This window comes from Puntigrus tetrazona, chromosome 6, assembly GCF_018831695.1.
Source record: "Puntigrus tetrazona isolate hp1 chromosome 6, ASM1883169v1, whole genome shotgun sequence".
Taxonomy (NCBI): Eukaryota; Metazoa; Chordata; class Actinopteri; order Cypriniformes; family Cyprinidae; genus Puntigrus; species Puntigrus tetrazona.
Window position 1 is genome coordinate 25,046,844 of NC_056704.1, and position 20,626 is coordinate 25,067,469.

At 38.4% G+C, this 20,626-nt stretch overlaps 2 protein-coding genes across 4 annotated transcripts in view; both read right to left on the minus strand.

The window, feature by feature from the left end:
- The window catches only part of mtss1 (MTSS I-BAR domain containing 1), a 46,594-nt gene extending 37,271 nt beyond the window's left edge, over positions 1–9,323 (minus strand). For both annotated transcript variants that reach the window (XM_043242137.1, XM_043242136.1), the window contains exon 1: positions 8,591–9,323. In XM_043242137.1, coding sequence (XP_043098072.1) covers positions 8,591–8,662 — 72 coding nt within the window. In that variant the 5' untranslated portion in view covers positions 8,663–9,323. The remainder of the gene's footprint in view (positions 1–8,590) is intronic.
- Positions 9,324–11,177: 1,854 nt separating this feature from the next.
- Positions 11,178–16,729, minus strand: osgn1 (oxidative stress induced growth inhibitor 1). 2 transcript variants are annotated; one of them, XM_043242396.1, is made up of 6 exons: positions 16,535–16,729; positions 14,992–15,059; positions 14,445–14,581; positions 14,050–14,241; positions 13,520–13,611; positions 11,178–13,261 (listed from the first exon to the last, which is right to left on the minus strand). In XM_043242396.1, exons 2-6 carry the CDS (start codon positions 15,047–15,049, stop codon positions 12,232–12,234), a joined length of 1,509 nt encoding a protein of 502 aa, XP_043098331.1. In that variant the 5' UTR covers positions 15,050–15,059; positions 16,535–16,729; the 3' UTR covers positions 11,178–12,231. The 2 variants fall into 2 exon arrangements, with proteins under 2 accessions (XP_043098331.1, XP_043098332.1); XM_043242397.1 differs by lacking the exon at positions 16,535–16,729 and adding an exon at positions 15,917–16,466.
- Between the last annotated feature and the right edge of the window lie 3,897 nt (positions 16,730–20,626).

Consider the following 20,626-nt stretch of genomic DNA (forward strand, 5'->3'; position numbering starts at 1 on the left):
TCAGAAACTTAAAAGAACGATCCACCCACAAAAAAAAAAAAAAAAAAAAAAAAAAAAAAAACTCCTACCAAATCAGTCCTGCGAACCATTTCCTTTTCAAACTCTCAGTTCTTTCTCCCTCGGCTCTCAGAAGAGGACCACTCCTGTGAAGTAACCCCCCAGAGCTTTGCTTTCAACCGCATGAAAGAAATATATTATCAGTTCCTGTCTTCGATCCTTCTCATCTTCGCCTGTTGCTGTGGTAAAGAGGTGGTGACACAGAGCGGAGGACGAGGAGAGGACAGAAAACCTGTCCGTCCACTGTATCAAGTGACAAAACAGACACATGTATAGCACGCCTGGCAGAGATTGCGATGAGGATCATTCGGTGAATTTCAAAAGGCTCCCTCGCAGATAGTTTCTTTGATTAATAATAAATGCTTTTAAAAACATCTACCCCTCTCTTAACAAGGACTCAAGGGAGACGTCGCATAGTACTGTAAACCAACAGCACCCTAATGATCCACATACTGAGCTATAAAAGGAGAGCCCACAAAAACACATCAGCTGTGACAAAAATAGAAAACAAAAAAAACTGTAATGCATCTGCAAAACCATACTACGTTTTTCTACATATCATCATATGAATAAGAAACAGAAGATTATCTGATAAATGAATAAAAAGACTAAAATTTAAATGATCAAGAATTATATATATTAGTATGATCATAACTTTTTAATATTTCAGATATTTTTGGAGATATTTATATATAGAGAGAGAGAGATAGAGAGATAGATAGATAGAGAATATATTTAGTCACAATAATATTAGCACATTTAAACTGCTATTAAAAATGGACGAACCATTGTATATTTAAAAAAAAAAAAAAAAAAAAAAGATTTTTTCCAAATGCTAAATAAAACTGATTACTGGAAAACATTTTATACAAAAAGACCATTTGAATGACTGTTTATATTTAATATTAGTAGTATATTCACATGAAATCACAATTCAGTCTTCTAGCAATTGATTAAAATTTTTTTTAAATATATATTTTCCAGTTAATAACAAACAACAACAACTTTTATGGCGAGTATGAGCCATATGTGAGCAGAACACATATTCATAGAGTGCAATATTAAGTGTCACGCTGTCGACGACTAGAGGGGAGTGAATAGGGTTGGGTATCGTTTCAGTGCCTGAACCGAAACATATAAATTAATAAAAAATAAAAAAAGAGAAATGAAGAGACATTTCCCCAAAAAAAGAATGACTGGCCATTAGTACTATGGAGGGCACTCTCACACAGGAAAAAGTCATATCCAGAGGTAGCTAAACTTATAGAGGGGCTATAGCTGTAACCAAGGAAACAGAAGATATAAAGTTTTGAATGACAAAAAAGCCAATAAACACACGACTGTAACGATGTATCGTTCATTACGGTTATTCAAGCCATCTCTCTAATCGCTGTATTTTTTACAGTAGCCTGTGGAACATATTTCTGTCTCATTCTGTGACAAAAGTTATATCAGATCAATAAAGGAAGCATTTGAATGGTATTGTGAAGTAAAAATTTTATAATGATCTCTTTTGTTGGACAACAGGTTTAAAAATGTGAATACAGGGGTAGTTTATCTTTAGCTGTTAACGGAAGACTAACTATTATCAGCTGCAGTCAGAGCAAGTGTAAATGTCCCAAGTTGTGTTGTTAAGGCGGAATGTGAAAACAACACGCACACTTGCGATACTACAAAGATCTGTTTGTCGTTCAGGTACGGCACCGAAATCCGCGTTCTGATTCGTTTCGGTACATACACCATTTAGTAGGCCTATACAAAGAGTCTCAAAAGTGAAAGTATAAAGCAAGCACGCATTGTGAATGTTTCACATATCAACAACTACTTCCTGATATCCGCAATTTATATACAGTATGATTTTCCCTAGATGTAACTGTGGGAGAAAGCAGCAGTGACTCTCGTAAACTGATCAAAATGTTAAAAGTTGTACAAACTCACACCTGTATATTTTTTAGCCATGACGTGAACGTAATTGGGCGGATTACTGACAATAGATTTCATATATCCACTTAAAGGCATAGACGGCATACAGTATTGAGGTCTTACGAAACAAAATGATCAACCTGTGCAAGAAACTGAACATTACTCGTAATCCACAGCGTCAGACAAAAGGTCCTGATCTTAGAAGAGTTTGGAGCTCAAGATTTTCCGCTGCATAATATTGCTTTTTCACAAACCAATCATTTTGCTACAAAAGATAATAAACAGGAGCCACGGGTATTAGTTCTGTGTTCCTTGTATCTGCTTTTTGACTCACAAAGTGAGGGAATCTATCGCCTTGCATTTTATGAACCATGATGGACAATGGATACGAAAAAAAAAAATCTTTATTGTTCAATTGAATCTTGATGGCCTGAGCACGAGTAAATAATTTTTGCTGAAATACTCCTATAAAATCCCTGACATCGATTGGCTAAAATGTATTGCAAAAACAAACAAAAAAAAATGTGAAGTTAGCTTTAGTGAAGATTTTAGAAGAGAATATTTGCTTTGATCTTTTCTCAACAATGACTTTTTGACATTTTAAGTGTTACTCAAGTGTTTAATACTCCGAAAGGCCACCCTACTCTTTAACATATTGTAATCGGCCACAGAAAAGCCCAAATGGGTTAACCACTACTGAATATCATAAAGCACTCCAAACTGCCTGAGTCATCAAGTCTCTCATTAGCACAAGCTTTGCATGTGTGTAATAGGCACCTGTGCGTGCACACGAGGGTGTGTCCGCTTTAGCTGGCAGAAAGGGTGTATCCAGAGTGTGTGTGTGTGCGCGCGCACGTGTGTGTACCAGACATACACTAGTGTCCGGCCAGTCTTAAACAGGTATGCGTTTCAGAGGTGATTCACAGGCAGGCCTGTGCACGGAACATGCAGTTTTTACACAAGACAGACGGAGGGATTGTGGGATGGTGGAAGAGGGGGAAGGGGGACGTCCTGAAGCAGGAATGTGCACAGGCAGGCAGCTCCTCAGCTGTAGACTGGCGTCATCCCAAACAGGGAGGACAAAAATCATTAGTTTCTCCAATATATCTCAAGCGGCCTCAAGCAGCCTGGCTGATGTCAACGAAAAGTGTTGAGGCCTTTTAATGATCAGTGTCCAGCAGGACTAGACGCTGGGCGCTTGAGGGGGAGGGACGCGAGAAAGCTGCAAAAGAGTAGTTGCTTTGACGTTATGGTTGCTAAATATGGCGTAAGTCAATTCAAATGTAAATCTAAGGGTTTTTTTTTTTACCAGTGTTATTATTGTCCACCAGGGCAAAATGTGAAATTACATATAAGACAGCATTTCTCTACAATAAGATGTATGATTTGAAGTAGCAATCTTGTCTGAAGCATATGGGTAAAAAAAATAAAATAATCATAAATAATTAATTATAATAACAATAATGATAACAAATACAAATACAAATATAAATATATATATATATATATATATATATATATATATATATATATATATATATATATATATATATATATATATATATATATATATATATATCGTTAATTAGCTTCCAATTTGTTATACGCCACTATCCATAGTTTTCAGTCACATGACCAGCTCTAAGACCTGGAGAAAGTGTGTCAATTTTTCATCTGGTTCAACGCTGCAAATATTCACATCACCTCTCAAAACAATAAAACAAAGGTATGACAACAAAATTTAAGTTTTGGCAATTAATGCATGACAAAACGTTGTAGAAACATTTAAAGTGCCTTAATATATTTATCACGGTAATATTAATGACGCATAGTTTACATGTGAAAGCAGATGAGGCTGGAATATAATGGTATAACGGTCTATATAACGGTTGAGTGTTTTCTACTGTTTTCTATGTGAGACCACTTTGCGTGAAATTTTGCACGTTGCCTTTATATTCTGGCTTCATCTGCTTGCCTGTACAAAATATATACACCAATAAAGGTGTTTACTGAATTTCGCTTTTTCATATCTGCATTTTACTACATCCCTACATAATGCAAAAAGTGCGTAAAAATAACTGGCAGGCAGTGGAGCAAAGCTTCTCTTGCCCACCAGAGTGTGATTTCAACTATCAATATAGATATCAATGTAACTGAAACTGTACACTTTCCTCAAGTTTTGTCCAGTGTGTCCAAGTGAACTGCTATTTAAATGAACTGAACTGTAAGAAATGACATGAATGCACACATTTAAAAAAACAAACATACAACATAAACACATTGATAAATACTTCTGTATATTATTGTATCTGTGCTATGCTTACTGCAAACCTGTTTAAGCAACTCCACTTATTTACACAGTTACTCCATCCCAAAATGAAAATGTTGTTTAAATCACTTACACCCATGTCATACCAAACCCATAAAAGCTTTGCTCGCCTTCACAACGCAATTTAAGATATTTCGGATAAGCCTTTTGACTGTCCTATTGGCTGCCAGACTATTTTTCTGTGATGTTACGGTGCAGAATCGTTATTCTGTTTTCTTTCCATACAAAAGGTATTCTCGTAGCTTCACAGCGTTAGGGTTGAACCACTGATGGCAGATCTCTTTCCTCGACCTTGATAGCGCAAATCGTTTGGCATTCACAAGACCCCCGGTTTTCATCCAAAACATCTTAAATGGAGTTCGTAGACGAACAAAGCTTTAACGGGTTCGCGACGATATAAGGGTAAGTGATCAATGACACATTTTATGATGGAATAATCCTAAACATTTCAAAGCGTTTCCAATAGGTTACAATGCCTATTCTCTCAAATCCTGTTTCAAAATGTACAGCAGTAGGAATATGCAATAAATTGTATTTTTGTATAACGTATGCTATATTCTCACTTTCTTAACTGTACTGCGATGAATGATAGTCACAGTGCAAATGCAAAACTGTTTCGTGCAGCCCTTTGGCCTATTTGCATTCCAGATGCCTCTTGTTCCAATGAACTTAAAAGGCAAAAACAGTGTTAACATACTTTATGTTGTGTCTCAGTTTCCGGGGTAAATATCTATTGACAGTAGGGTAATCCGATCACAGTTCAGTGATTTAAAATACATATTGCAAACAGTGCAACAGAAGGGGAAAACTCTCAGGTTACCTGCCATCATCTCGTTCCCTGTCTAGCTTACTGAGACCTCATGAACCCTACTACACATCTCTCCGCCCGAGTGTATTATGATAGGAACCAATCTTTCACAGTATTTTTGCAGGTGGTGATGGAATTTTGTTGTGTTATCCTTCTCTCCAAATAAATGGAGGTGTCCAGTGTTACCTACAAACACTCCGGTCCAGCAAAGATCACACCGTACAGGGCAGAGGAATCTTAGCGTTGTTCCATTACAGCCCGTTTAAAAATTGTCATTGCCTTAATTTTAAAAGGTTTTTCTATTACATATATTTTTGGTCATTTAAGTATAAGAAAATTAAGCTACATAATGTACTTGATACAATACAAAGAAGGGCATATTAAAACCACTGTAACTGCAAAAGTTCATAATCTCAAAAACCCTAACCATACAGGTTTGCAACTACAATTTCTATTTTTTTTTTTGTCAGCCATCCCTTTTATTATTTGCAATTGTTGCTCTATAATTGTGGTGAATGAAAACTGACAAACTTGTTCTGTTGAAGGAGACGAGCTGTAACACTTGCCGCTGAGAAACGGAATCACAGACCAGACCAGAAAAAAAAAACATTTCTCAATGGTGTGAAAGGAAAAATTAAGTAATGTGCATTCCAGAAAACACTTGCTTCAATCCATTAACGTCAAGCAAAGCAGTAAAAAGCTCCAAGACAACCACACTCACATATCCCTCACTTTTAGACTTCATATACCCTTATAAAATGTTTATGTAGCCAATATGTAAAATATATATATTTGTGTGTGTTATATATATATATATCACACACAAATATATATATTTTATATATTAACTACATAAACATTTTATAAGGGTATATGAAGTCTAAAAGTGAGGGATATGTGATATATATATATATATATATATATATATATATATATATATATATATATATATATATATATATATATATATATATATATATTCTTAATTTTTTTTTTAGAAGAAACAACTCTTACCATGACTGCTTAACTTTATTTCTGACAAGTGACATTTGTCTCCGACTGCAATTTATCTATGCACTTTTGTCGTTTACAGCCTACGCTTACATTGAGGGCTGTCAACACAAGTGACATTTTACATACAATTTAAGCAGCAGCTAGCGAGGCACTTTACATGCTTTACTCTTGAACTTTGTGAAAATCAGGTGCAACTCGGAGTATAACATACGAGGTGAAGGAGCATACAGACACTAGATACACCCAAAATAATGCAGCGTGAATGTAGGCTGGTAACAAAAAATGATTCCCGCCAAATACTGACTCCTGCTATCTGCAAATCGCTATAGAACTAGTTCGAGCTTTGCACTTTGTATAATTTGATGAATGAAGCTCATGCTTGATTGCAAAGCGCACCTAGTAAAGTAAATATCCCAATTAGACATCCCAAGAAATCTGTCATAAACCCACTTTAGAGTGAGCAAATTATTATTTTTGGGGTATGAACTAAACCTCTAAACACTTTTCTCTGCTCCATTGGACATCAGTACACACTATGGTCATTTTCACTATGCTATTTATTACGAACTAACAGGTCAAAACGTAGCCTTTGGCCCACAGCTGTTTTAATAACTTTACATGCACCCATATTCACGTGCGCGCACACACACACACACACACACACACACACACACACACACACACACACACACACACAATCATGGGGATATCCTGCACACTTCCCCCTTCCTGTGAGTCAAGTGGCCTATTTCCACATTAACAGCATGCATACAAATGGATAGCCAGACGTTGCCAAAAACTGCCGGTCCATTCATTCGCTCATGAAACTACTCAGACTGTACCTCAACCGAGTCCAAAAAAAAACAAACAAACAAACCAACAAAAAAAAAAAAAAACACGGAAACCGATCATCATAAACGCAAACCATTATATTTGCGACGATCCACACGTTCTTAAAATACTGCGGCCCCAAATGTATTCGAACAATTGAGAAATGAATCCTGTTCGTTATTCAATGTTACATTTCTTAAGCGTATAGGTTAAGAACACTTGTAGGATACGGCAAAAAATTCAAGAAGTTTTACCCGCACAATCCCAAACACAATAAACCACATAAAAAAAGATCATTTCAGAAGAGAAAAAGCAATGCTTTGACCGAGTTGCAAACTAAGCCTTAACGTCTAGATTTGAATGCAAGAAATAAAGCCTGAGTCACACACTGAGCCATGCTTACGACAGGATGTGACACACGTGAAAGACTTCCTGCTCACCTGTGAGCGCTCACACACACACTACATTTCAACACATTTTCAACTAATGATTAGTCAGAGTTACGATGACGGGCAAATGGTATTAACAGTATTTCTACAGAATTTTATTTGATTTTTTTAAAGGTTACAATACATTAAGTCGTCACTCAGTGTCCAAAAATGTTCACCAACACCGCTGTTAGACATATCTTAACACCGCATGCGTTGAAGACTGTTAACTAGTACCCCTGACAGGTTTCAGATGGACTGATTAACTGGTACCACTTCACAATTAATGAACATTAATGAACGTATTAACTAACACGAACAAACACTGCATTTATTACGGCATTAATTAACCTTTGTTCATGTCAGTTCGTACAAATACAATCATTCGTTGTCAGTTCACGTTAGCTAATGTTAATAAACACAACTTGTGATTTCCATAACATATTAGTAAATGCTAAAGTTAGCATTAACTAAGATTGGTAAATGCTGTAGAAGCATTGTTCATTCTTAGTTCATGTCAACTAATGCTATCTAGGGAAACTTATTGTAAAGTGTTACCAATTCATTTCGTAAACAAGCCGGATAACAGCTCGGCGCTTTAATATATACCATATACATACCACCATATCTCATATATTAATGACATTTTAGACAAATACCATAATGATGTTCAAAATAAAATACTATGGTGGTTCTGCCATCATATCTGCAACACGCAGATTTTTTGACATTGTATAATCTTGCATTGACATGTATATAAGCAAAACCTTGTCATTTTTTCTGTAAGCAATGGTGCTCCAATCTCTGAGGTAGTTTAAAGAATAGCAGGTGAAAACAGACATTTTAACAACATGCTGGTTTTATGTTAGTGTGACAGCGATCCATTTGAAGATGCAAGATGCAATTTTTCTACTGCATATCACTTTGCATATAACCTAAACGTATACGGTCTTTGTAACTAGTAAACGCACTCTTATATCCGAGGTAAACGGTGATTTGAAGGGGACGCGCATCACAGGGCGGCTGGATTCACATCTATCAGCAGCCGGCCAACCACAGAACTGTTGCCAACCCTCCAAAACAGCTGGAAAATAACTTATTCTGAGCCTTTCTGCAGACAGACTCCAAACCCACCCGTGATGCCGGGAGGGGGATATCAAAGCATCGGGCGTGTTATTTCAATTTGAGAGAGGGACTCACCTTCATGTCGTTCATGATGATTTGGAAGAGCCCTCCCAAAGCGCTGCACTCCTTCTCCATGCCCGCATCCATTTTACCACCCCAAAAACACACGCACGGCGGTGACACTTATCCTCCTTATGAAAGCTAGCCTCGAAACCCGCTGTCAGTATGTGAAGGGTGCGGTACGAGGCTCTTTTTTGAAGGCTGTAGTGTGAATAAGGCAAAAGCGGATAAATTAACGCAAAAACGGCGAGTGTTATTCCGCTGATTGGCTGCCCGGCGCAAGTAAACTAGTCCCGGCCACGCAACTTACTAAACCTCTGAAAATACATCGCATCGCCACGAACAAAGTGGATAAAAAACCTAAAAACGGGATTTTTGACAATAAGTCTCCAGGTCAAAAAAGTGCCACGTAAGCACAGGTAAACCCGCAGGAAAAGCCGACCGTTGAAAATCTGCGCCGGAGTACCTGGCTCGGCGTTTTCAAAAGCTTGGCTCTGCTGGATCGATAGTCACGTTAGTTTAGATCGCGACAACCGCCGTGTTTTTTATTCCTCATGGTTTCATTCAGTCGATCCAGCCGCTGATATGTCCTTGGCGGTGGTTGTTTCGAGCGGTTGCAGTTTGAAAGCGCTTTTCTGGTCAAATGAGCACGACAAAACGTGACCAAAGTTTCGACTCCTGATAGATTCCACGGAGCGAGTGGTAAACATTCACCCCTGGCTCTCTCGCTCTCGCGCTTTCTAACCCGTTTGTGTGGATCGGCTGGCGACGAACTCAAAAGGGGGCGGAGCATGAGTACTTCGGACACGTTCGTGCTTTTCCGTCACTTTTGTCATAAAGTTGGTATATGTAAAATATATATGTGACCCTGGACCTCAAAGCCAGTCATAAAGGTCAATTGTTTACAAATTACCCGATAGATAAAATAATCAGCTTTTCATTGATGTGTGGTTTGTTAGAATAGGACGATATTTGGCCGAGATACAACTACTTGAGAAAATACAACTACTCTGTTATCCGAGGGTGCACAAAAATAAATAAATTAATTAATAAAACATATTGAGAATCCGTAGCAATGCATATTACTAATCACAAATTAAGTTTTGATATATTTACAGTAGTAAATTTACTAAATATCTCAATGGAACATCTTTACTTAAAAAAATCTAGAATTTTGACTCAATGTATTGTTAGCTATTGCTACAAATATATAGCCTTGTGTTTTATGGCTGGTTTTGTGGTCCAGGGTCACATATAATATATGTACGACCTATATAATAATAAGACCTCATAATAGACATAATATGAAATGTTTTTACTTTTAAAAACACTTAAAACAAACAAGTAAACGCATAAATGTGACTAAAATGAATAGTTATTAATTTACTGATTAAATTGACCAACTGCATCACTTTTAACCATTTTAACCATTTATTTTAATTATAATAAGACTCAATAAAAACTGTTAAAACTTGACAACTGACAATTAAAACGATCTAATCTTCAACAATTTATCGTACCTTCTTTCTATAAACATAAATCAGAACAGAAGCGCGTCTTGTTAAATTCACGTAGCTACACACAAGAGCTGGTTTTCAGGGATGCATGTCATCTGTGAGTCAGCATCATTGTAATCTTGCCCAGCCTTGTGCTGTTACCTGACGTTAGGAAATGAGTCCACCTCTCAGCTCAGCGGTCTCATAGCAACGCAGACATGATAAATTCAGCATCACGTCCTCTAGTGGCCACCTGTCTGTCTGTGAGAGAGAGTGGAGGTCACCTTGTTCGGCGGCCTGCGGAGGGCCTCCCACACAGCTTCAAGCGCCCACTCGCAGCACAAACTTCCAGACTCACACAGTCCACCGAGTATTAAAGACGGCGTCTTTTAGCGTCGCTGTAAAATCCGACAGTTCAGTTCACATATACGCAAGTTGCAAAATCACACACAAAGCGTCTTTTGATTCGTTTTTTTAGTTTGCAGTGGTTCAGCGTTAGAGGTAAGGATTTTTAGAATTCGTTGCTTTTGAAAAAGAGCCGTTTCTAACCGAATAAACCTTTTAGAGCTCACATATTACATTAAGTGATATTTAGTATTTGAAAAAGGAAGTTTTAACTAGTACAGATGTCCTTAAGCTGTAGTAGATACTTGCTACCATCTAGTGGAGAAACTTTAGTAGTGCTTCTGATGTGATGTATTGTAAAAGGTACAGTATATACTGTTAATTTATTTTTTTACATTTTATTATCTTTGTAGCTATTACATGTGCCATATTTTCATGTATTTTGTATTTTAACCAGTTAGGAAAAGGGAAATGAGACTAAGTATTTGAACTCTACATTTGAATTCAGGACATCAGTGCAGTTTAACCAGCACACAGAAGCCATGTTGCTATCATGTGACCTTTTTATGGACGGAGAGGTATCAACAAAAATGTAAGGCTTTAGTTGGCTTTGACAAACATTCTTAGCACCGCACAGTACAAGACCAGACAGACACATGAACACGGTATTGCTTTCAGCCTCCATTTTTTATTTTATTTTTGACTGCAAATAGATAAAATGGTAGATAAACCATACATATTTTTATAAAAAAAAAAAAAAAAAAAAAAAAAAAAAAAAAAAGTACAAACTATTTTTTTTTACAAATGCTTCATCAGAGCTGCCAGGGTTCATAACATGCAAGTAATACAGCAGAATAGCTTTTAGATAAAAAAAAAAAGGAGGTTTTATCTTAACCTTGAATGTAGAATTGTTTTCTTGAAGAAACAAGATATGCATTTGAATTTACAAAATGTATTATATATGTAAAAAAATGCAGTTATTTTAGTCATTGCATGAAAAGGTCCTCTAGGCCATATATCTGTCCCATGTCAGTTTGCACAATGGTGAATAAGCTTATATAGGATTAATCATGATGGGTCATTATGTCTGATGCAATGTTGCTTGCTTTAGTCACGGCGTGCAAAGGCCCTCTTGTGGTCAGTTTTGTAAGTGCAGCCTGACCTCACCGAGGTTAACTTTAGGTTAGTAACAGCAGCATGAAACAAAGACACCTTAAACCTTTAAGAGCCATAACCCTCGAAAATCAAGTCTGGTTTGCTGGATTCACTACAGCCGTGTGCTTTACTTGGAAAGGCAATGTACGGGAGACGTAATGCTACAACGATCCTTTTTCCGGGTCCACTATGATTTATACATTCACTGAAGAAAACAGTAAGAGCGTTAGTACCAACATTGATACAACAGCAGCATTTGCTTGGCAAAGACTAGTTGTTTTCCTTGCGTCAAGGAAATATTGGATCTGAAAACACCGTGATTGCGAATGTCGATTTGGCACAACAGAACGTGATTGCTGTGAAAGCATGAGTAGTGTTTCAAGTGAGCAGCCAGACAAATAAATCCCTGAAGTAGTTAAAGTACCCTGTGTCCAAAGACTCAGATTAATGTTCAGAGGTGGGTTGGTTAGCCATTAACAACAAAAATCTGTGTCTGTGCACTTGCAGTGGGATGTCGGAGCGGTCGTGAACTGTTCAACAACTGATTCCTTTGTGTCAGCTGGAGCAGAACCACAGAGCATTTTTCCAACATTTATGTGGACTCTGCAAGTACCAGAGATATATATATATATATATAAAAAGTCTCAAGTCAAAGTCTTTTCATGCCTTCAATGAGCTTGTTGTGCAACTCTCTTGAGGTTTTTTACTTTGTTTTCGAGAGATATCACACGCAATGGCCAGAGCTCCGCCTTTCAGGAACCGCACGAAGTTCTCGCCCACCAGCGGACCCATGGCGTACATCCCCGGCTCCTTCACGCACTCGTACGTGTACGGATCCACGTCCAGCGGGTTCCGCCGACAACTGATCGGCTCTTCCGAGTCTAACGCCAAAGGGCGACCATGTTCTGGGAGGAACGACAGGTTTGGATGGGCACCGATTAAAACAAGCGCCATCGATACCTGCACCGCTGTCTGTACCCCCTCCTCGTCCTCGAGCACACACTTGCCGTCTTGTCTGAAGGCAGCTACGTGGTGCTTCGGGAAGCTTAGGTAACCGGGATAACAGGTGTATGGGCTTGTGCCAACAGCAGGCGAGGAAAGCGGTTGGTTGGACAGGTTGACCGCCGTCTCACCCACTTTGCGCTGCTGCTGGCTCATCATTTGATGCACTTTGTGGTACTCGGGGTAGAGGAGCTTGGGCAGCTGGTTGAAGATGAGCGCCGGATCGTTCACGGGGCGTCTGAAGGCGTGATATACAGGAGTGTTCAAGTGGTGAGCCGCGAGAACGGCATCAGCCGCCGTCAGCCCTGCACCAACCACAAGAACCGGCTCTGAAGCGCGGTCCAAGCGGCCCGATGAAATGGCGGCCTCCAGTTCCCAGAAGCTGTGGCACACGAAGGGAAGGTTTTCACCAGTTACGCCGAGACGAGCTGGGATGTCGTGGGTTCCCGTGGCGAGCACCACGTTCTCGGCGTAGACGGAGAAAGGGACTTCATCTCCTTCGTCGCCGCTTGCTCTTCTCTGGAGGCCTTGGATCTTCCAAACGGAGCAGCCGGAGTCAAGGGAAAGCCGAGACACGGAGGTCACGGTGGTGTCGCAAGCAAAGCTCTTCTCCAGACCCATTTTAGTCACATAGTGCTGGTAGTAGGATGCAATCTCAGCTGGCGTGGCCCGGTCATTACGTAAATTTCTGCACACACAAACCAGTATGTTAGATCCATTTATTTATACACCAAAAAGTATCTCTATTTAACTAAGATAATTATTGCTTGCTCGTACTTCTCACATCATGTCAGAAAAAGAAAGTATCTTGGCGGAGAAATACTTTAACGCAATGGGGAAAATCTTATTTTCATATCGCACAAATATCTGATTAGTAATGTTGTATGAAATACGGGCCCTTTATGGTCTGCACTGATTGTAATGCTTCGGTTTCTTTTCTTTATACCTTCGTTTATCTCTCATCCACTCCTTCAGCTTCAACCCAGGAAGTTCCATCCAGTTAGCCAAGCTGAGTGTCAACATGGAGCCCTCCATCGCCTGCAGGTATCAAGCATAATAAACAACAACTTGACATCTTGGCACGAAGCAGGCAGAGCACAAGAATAACATCTGATTAAACCGGTACAAAACCTCAATAGAAAACACTGTAGAAGTTGTTTTTCAGGCATGCAACTGTGAAATCACGAGTTCTTTTAAATCAGGAGTGTTTTTTCCCCTGCGGTACTTGTGCATTAGGGTGAACTTTATATAAAGCATATTTCATCCTATTTATCACCACTGTAATATGTATATATATGTATATAACGACAATAATAGGTATAACACTGCGCAAAAAGTATCTAAAATTTCTGAAAAACATTTAAAATAATAATAGCATGGCCCCTCCTCCCCCAGAAAAAAGAAAAGAGAGAGAACAATGATTACTGAGAGACCGTATTAGATCAGAAGCCAGGCAGAAATATTTTAGTTCCTTACATGCCAGGCCCCTCCAGGTGGTCCCTTTCCCAGTACAAGGTGAGGTGTGGCCCTTTCCGGCTCATGTCTCCATATCAGCGGGGAGGCGCAGTCTACCCCAAAGTCACCATCTGGAAGAAGGAGGGCATCGAAGAGCACAGCCACAGGGTTTGATGACCGGCCCTCTACACCCTCGCACAGGTACTCCAGATCCTACATGCACATAATAAGACAAAACGCTTTTTTTATACTGCATTTGAACACGTCACTGACAAAAAAAAAAAAAAAAAAAAAAAAAAATCACAAATGCTTATAGATGTCTATAGAGGCTTTTGGTGAAAAACGATACAATTAATCACCGCTTGTTATGTAAAGAGGTGTGGTAAATGTATAGGGGGATTATGTGTGCACATTACCTGGTCAAACAAAGACAGATGAGGATTCTGTGTCAGCTTGTTATGCAAAATTGGGTTGGGATGGTAACCATCGGGGGAAAGGTAAGGCGTGTATCCAGACAGCAAATAAGAGAGACAAATCCCTGATGGTCCATTACCTGAAAAACAGCCATGCATGTGAATACTAGAAATAAATAAATACATATATATGATATAGAGCCTTTAATCTGATACAAACTCCCATTTAAACATGGTAAATATAAAAGATGATCAAAGTAGACAAAATGCAAGGGATTCTGGATGTGCAGAACATCTTTTTGAATTACATTCGTTCCAATTCTGCGCAAGGCTGCTGAGCTTTCTGTGAAGTTCTGCACGCACAGATTCCATTTGAGCTTGGTCATTAGTTAATTCTGGACCTTGGCTCCAATACAACATTTCAAATTACTCAGAAGTACGGTCTAGAACAAGGATGACAACGAGAGAGAAACAACAGCACGGAAATAGAATGGTTTTGCATGCATTATGCATGTAAATGTGCATTAAGAATTGCTCGGACAACTCTTACCAACAACCACAACGGGCAGGATATCCTCAGAAAATGTGTCTTTGTTGTACAACTCCATGGTGGCTCGCCTGTAATATGCAAAAAGAGAACAAACGGTGAGTTGCAAAAGCTAGACACAACCATAAAGCCCCCACCAAAGATACAAAATACCATCTGATTTTAATACTCCTAGTCATGTCCAGTAATGGTGACTAATATTGTCCTCTTGTAGTTGATAATCACAATATAATCTGCATTACAGTAAGGCAAACTATAAGCACCCGCCGGTATTTATGAATCAACCGATTTATTGTTACATAACAAAAGTTCAACGTAACCATGAGTGGGCATATTTTCTTAAAGTGACAGCGCCTGTTTAAAGCGGTTCGCGCCGAAGTCGAAATCGCTGAGTCATTCTGAATGACCACTGCACTCCGCTTTATCAAGTACACTTATTTTAATATAATCTCTGTTAGTTTTGTACGTAAATATATACACGTGCAATGCAAGGTGGCCGAGTTTTTTTTTTTTTTTTAAATGGAGTCAAGGGGGCGTGAGTGCCTAAGGAGTACGCGAAAGAGGTTTTTAATGTTTTTGACAGTTTGTAAGGATGCAGTCGAAAAAAAAAAAAGTTGTTGACGCCCAGGTCATAAAAAAGTTAAACGAGTCATTCAGGTTCAACGTTTAGAAACTATTAGCGCGTAGCTTTAAAATGCGACTGCGCTGTTACTAGAAAGGTGAAACTGTCGGACTGCTTCTTTTTATCTCACATAATTTAAGGCACTTAAAACTTTTCCCCAGCTATCTGCGAAGGTTTTTTTGATTGACAAGTAACGTTGCACATGCCACTTCAGTGTGTCTATATATTCAAAGATACGCAAAAGCAAAACTACCGTCATCGGAAAGGAAAACGGAAAGCAGATGCTAGTCAGAATAACAATCTTACCCATTCACCTTCTCGATATGGGCAAAAATGCACCTGAAGTGAACTGCGAGGGAAGCCACGTGCCTGACATTCTGCACATGACATTTCTTTCACTTTTAACACACTCTCGTGCAAGATTTACTAACTGAGGTATCTGCGCCTCGCAGAACTTTCCAGAGCAGTCGACGCGCGCTTCCCAGTGACGGCTTCATCGTTTCTCAGTCGCACTGTGCGAAGAGAGTCTCACCGCCCCTTTTTAGCTGGCAAGATGCGCGAATAGCCCGATCAGACACCTCGGGCTTCGGGTTAACTGGATTGCGTTTACGAAGATTACACGAAAGCCGGCAACCGTCTGCTGCGTAACCCAGATGCTAGTATATCAGCCTCGCGCTGTCCACTGTCCAGACATGCCCACGAGACAATTTCCATATCCGACGGACACATTACGACGCAACACCAAATTAAGGAAACAAGAACAAAGATGAGTTAAAAGGACCCAAGAGATGAGATGAGCGCAAAATATGACGCGATTCATCAAACCACGATTGTTAACGATGTCAAGTCAAGTGCCGTAACTTGCATTAGCGCGATGAGAGTAAACGGTCACGACTGAAACGTAAAAAAAAAAAAAGCACGTACCTGTAATGCAAATTTCCGAAATCTGAAGAACTCGCAGTTGACTCAAGACGGCAATTCTTGAATGTACAAGCAGAGCAACTGCGTTGGTATTTTAAATGGACAGTTAAAATACAGACGCAGCTTTCTCCCGTTGCGCTTCTGTGTGACTGTAAAGTGAGATGCCGCACCGTTACAGCCCCACGACACTCGTGCGCTAATGGGTTTTATAATTCTTCTTCAGCGTCCTCCCATGCGAGCCAATCGTCGAGCGGAGACGTGACGCTTGGCTTTATGATTGGTTAGGTGAGGGGTGACGCAGGCGCTTGTTCTATCTTGTAGTTTTCCATTCACTGACAAGGATCTCGTCCCTGATTGGTCGGAATCTAGCTCTTGCTCCGCACCAGCCAATCAGCAAACGCAGCGGCGTCGCTGACACAGAATTACTATCTCGACGGCTCAAGGAAAGTAATGTTAATATCCATCACATATCCATTACAGAAAATTTTTCGCATTGGCCCCATAAATGTAATATAAGAAACATTTACAGAAGACTCTTTATATACAAGACTAATACTCTAAATGTTTGCATCTTACAGAATTGCCCATTACTTATAATGACTGACAGGTTTGTGTATTTCGTTTATATTCTTGGTTTGTGTATTTGATTTGTATATTTGTCTATATATTACATTTTCTTTCATTAATTTCTTTCTGACTGGGTGAAATGGTTACTTGGTCAGGTCAGGTGACACACAGCTAGCAGACTTCCTGTTACTTTTCTTCTCTTTTGTGTTGAGCTTTGCACCTTCTTAAACTGCTTGTTATAAAAGTACAGAAGTAAAGCCTTTACACCAATTCTCATATTTTAGTTACAACATAAAAACAATAATGGTACGTGACTGTGCGACATGCTTACTAGGTCAGGTGATGCAATATAACTAGTAAAGGTCTGTGCTACTTTTTTGACCCCCACCCTCCTTAAAAGAGAAAGAAAGTTTACATTGTTGGGAGTTAATTACTTAAATCCTCATTCAAGGTCTTTTCTCCTGGGTGTGTTTGGGTTCCCTTGAACATTTTGTTGGGCTTCGAAAGGAGACTTTTAAATAAATAGTACAAAGGAACAGTGTCTGCTTGGGAACTTCAAAGCGTAGTATAGCATGTCTGGAAATATGAGCACACGTTCGAAAAAGGAAACCATGTTGACTGTGGACTGGGATCATAATTTCATTTTGTTCATACACCACAACATTAAAATACTCCAAGGCATTAAAAATACTCCAGAATTACAAAGATTACCATTGCAATGGTTCTAAAATGGTACATGTAAGATAAAGGTTTGGAAGTTTGGAAGCCCAGGTTAAAAAAACACTTAAAGTGCTTTATTTTCACACACTAATTTTGCACCTAATATACTAAAATGATTCTTTAAGATAAAATTAAGAACATCCACTGTGCTATTTTGGGACACCGTGAATATGAACTAAAATGCAACTTTAACATACCATCTTATTTAAAAGAAAATGCATTTAGTCTCCACTTGTAGTACACTTGAGTGTATGGTGTCTGAAAAATGGTTTCATGTTTGCTACAAGCTGTAACCAAATACATTACAGAGATTCTATGGTAAAAGTGCATTTTAGTTCGTATTCATGGCATCCCAAAATAGCACAGTTGAGTACACATAGACCTACAGGGTAATAGCGTCTGCTTGGCAACTTCAAAGCACAAGTAGTACAGCATGTCTAGAAATATGATCACACGTTCAAAAAAAGGAACCATGTTAACTGTGATCATAAATTTATATTGTTCATACAGTTTAGATGAGGGACACATTCAATAGTATTCTGTAGCAATACCACAGTATTTTAATATATAACATAGTACCGCATTCATACATCACCACAGTATAAGGCATTTCAAAAAATACCACAGAGTTGCAAAGATTACCACTTGATTTTTTTTTTTTTTGTTGCAGTGAATTATCATGAACCTTCTCTAAAAATATTATCACAATGTTGACTGAGGTATTAATAAATGTTTTAAGGTTTGGGAGCCATACTTCCATGATATACTTAAATTGCTCTATTTTCACACGCCAATTTTGTGCCTAATATACAAAAAAATATTTGTAGCACTTCTTAAGATAAAATGAATAGAATCTAAGTGTGGTTGCCAAGTAAGACATGATCCTGGATCAACATTACTGTCCAAAAATATAGACGTATCCCAATCCCTACCCAAAATGTATTCCTAAAACCAGTGGGAAATGATAGATGATTAACAAGGGCGTAGAAGCACTTAAGTAAGCCTAAAAATGATATTTCTAGAAAAAAAATCCTTCAAAACTGATTGGTTCATTGGAATGTTGATCAACAAGGAACATCTTGTACTCGGTGAAACCAGGCTCACCGTGAACCCAACTGTGCTATGACTATCCTATGTTAAATGCACCTTTAGCATACTATCTTATTTAAAAAAATGCATTTAGTCACCACTTGTAGTGTATAGTGTATGAAAATGGTGTATACTACAAGTTGTAACTAAATACATTACTGAGATCCTATTGTAAAAGTGCATTTTAGTTTGTATTCCGTATTAAGTTTATTTTAAGAAGAACGAAATAATATTTTTTAATATATTAAGTTTAAAATTAGTACATGAACATAGAGCACCGAGTACATTATACTTTTTTTAACCTGATAGGACTTGTTCTTGGCCGTCAACCAAACATTTAACGAAAGAACGAGCTGCCTTTCAGACATTGAGAACATTCGTTAAGAATTATCAAGCCTCATCGCACCATAAGTACACATATTGGAAAATATAACAATATTTGGAGGGGTTGGCATGGTTACTGTTAGGAGATTATCTAATCGGCATTCAATCCGTTAGTTCAGAATAATCCACAGATTGAATAACTTAAATGTTGGTCTTTTTTACTTAATATACAGTTACGCTCTGTAATTAGTGGGTTTGATACAAGCCTTTTGTAGTAGACCCGAATGTTTCGTTTTAGCCCTTTAAACTCTACTTCGGTAGCCTCTTGCATTCTACAGGCTATAGTCAGCGTATGACTCAACAAGTTTCCAGTTAGACAGAACGAGAGGCCCTTTTCAAAAGGCTTCTGAAAGCATTTCCCTTTCGTCTATCCAAGAGTCAACGGCACTCACAAAGAGAACCAAGTCTATGTTATTACAATGCATGGCTTCATCAGCTCAAGAGCGAAAGAACGGTAACGTGAAAATGTGATTCAACAGGTCCCGTGCGGTTGTCATGGTAGCTCGGAAGTTATGTAAATGCTTATGCAACATTATTTAGGAAATCTGCACAAAAACCACAAGCTTGGGTTAGTTTATGTGTAAGGTTTGTCAGCATGAACAGCAAATAATAACTTTTTTATCACTTGAGTAGTGCAAAAGTACGCATAATAAGACTCATGGTTTATTAATTATTAATGTTAAAACATTTTGTAATGTGTATAGATTTACACTGGCCCAGATTAATAAATGCAGTGGAAGTACTTATAGTTTTAGTTCATTTTAACCCGTGTTAACCGATGTTAACAATGATAAACTTGTTGTAAAGCATTACCAACCTTGGATTCCGGTGACAGGTAATGTCGCTAAAATGTCAAAGAAAGCTTTCAAATATTAACTCAAACTATAATTTATCACAGCTGATAATTTGACAGTTTTATAGCCGGAGATCAATATTGAAATATAAATGATTTAAAGACAATCATCTCAAGATAAATATGATGAAATCTACTCAACAACCCGTGGATGGGTAATTTAATCTATTGAAAGAGGTGAGAGGACACCAAAACAATGAAAATGAAAAAAAAAAAAAATTATTTGAATAATGTGATTTATGCAGAGTCATTCTGACTTTCACCTTATGAAACGTCAGATTGGCGTCTCCCAGCGATTGCTTGGAACAAATTATTATAATGTATTTAGCAAAATGCCAAGAAGGACGTTTGTACAAATAGTACTAGTCTTTTAAATAACTAAAATGTTTCAAGGTAGAAATATAAACTATGTGGGCGGGGGAAAAAATTAAAATTGCGTTAAAATGAACTACACACAACGCAGATGGGTCGAGTTTGTATAA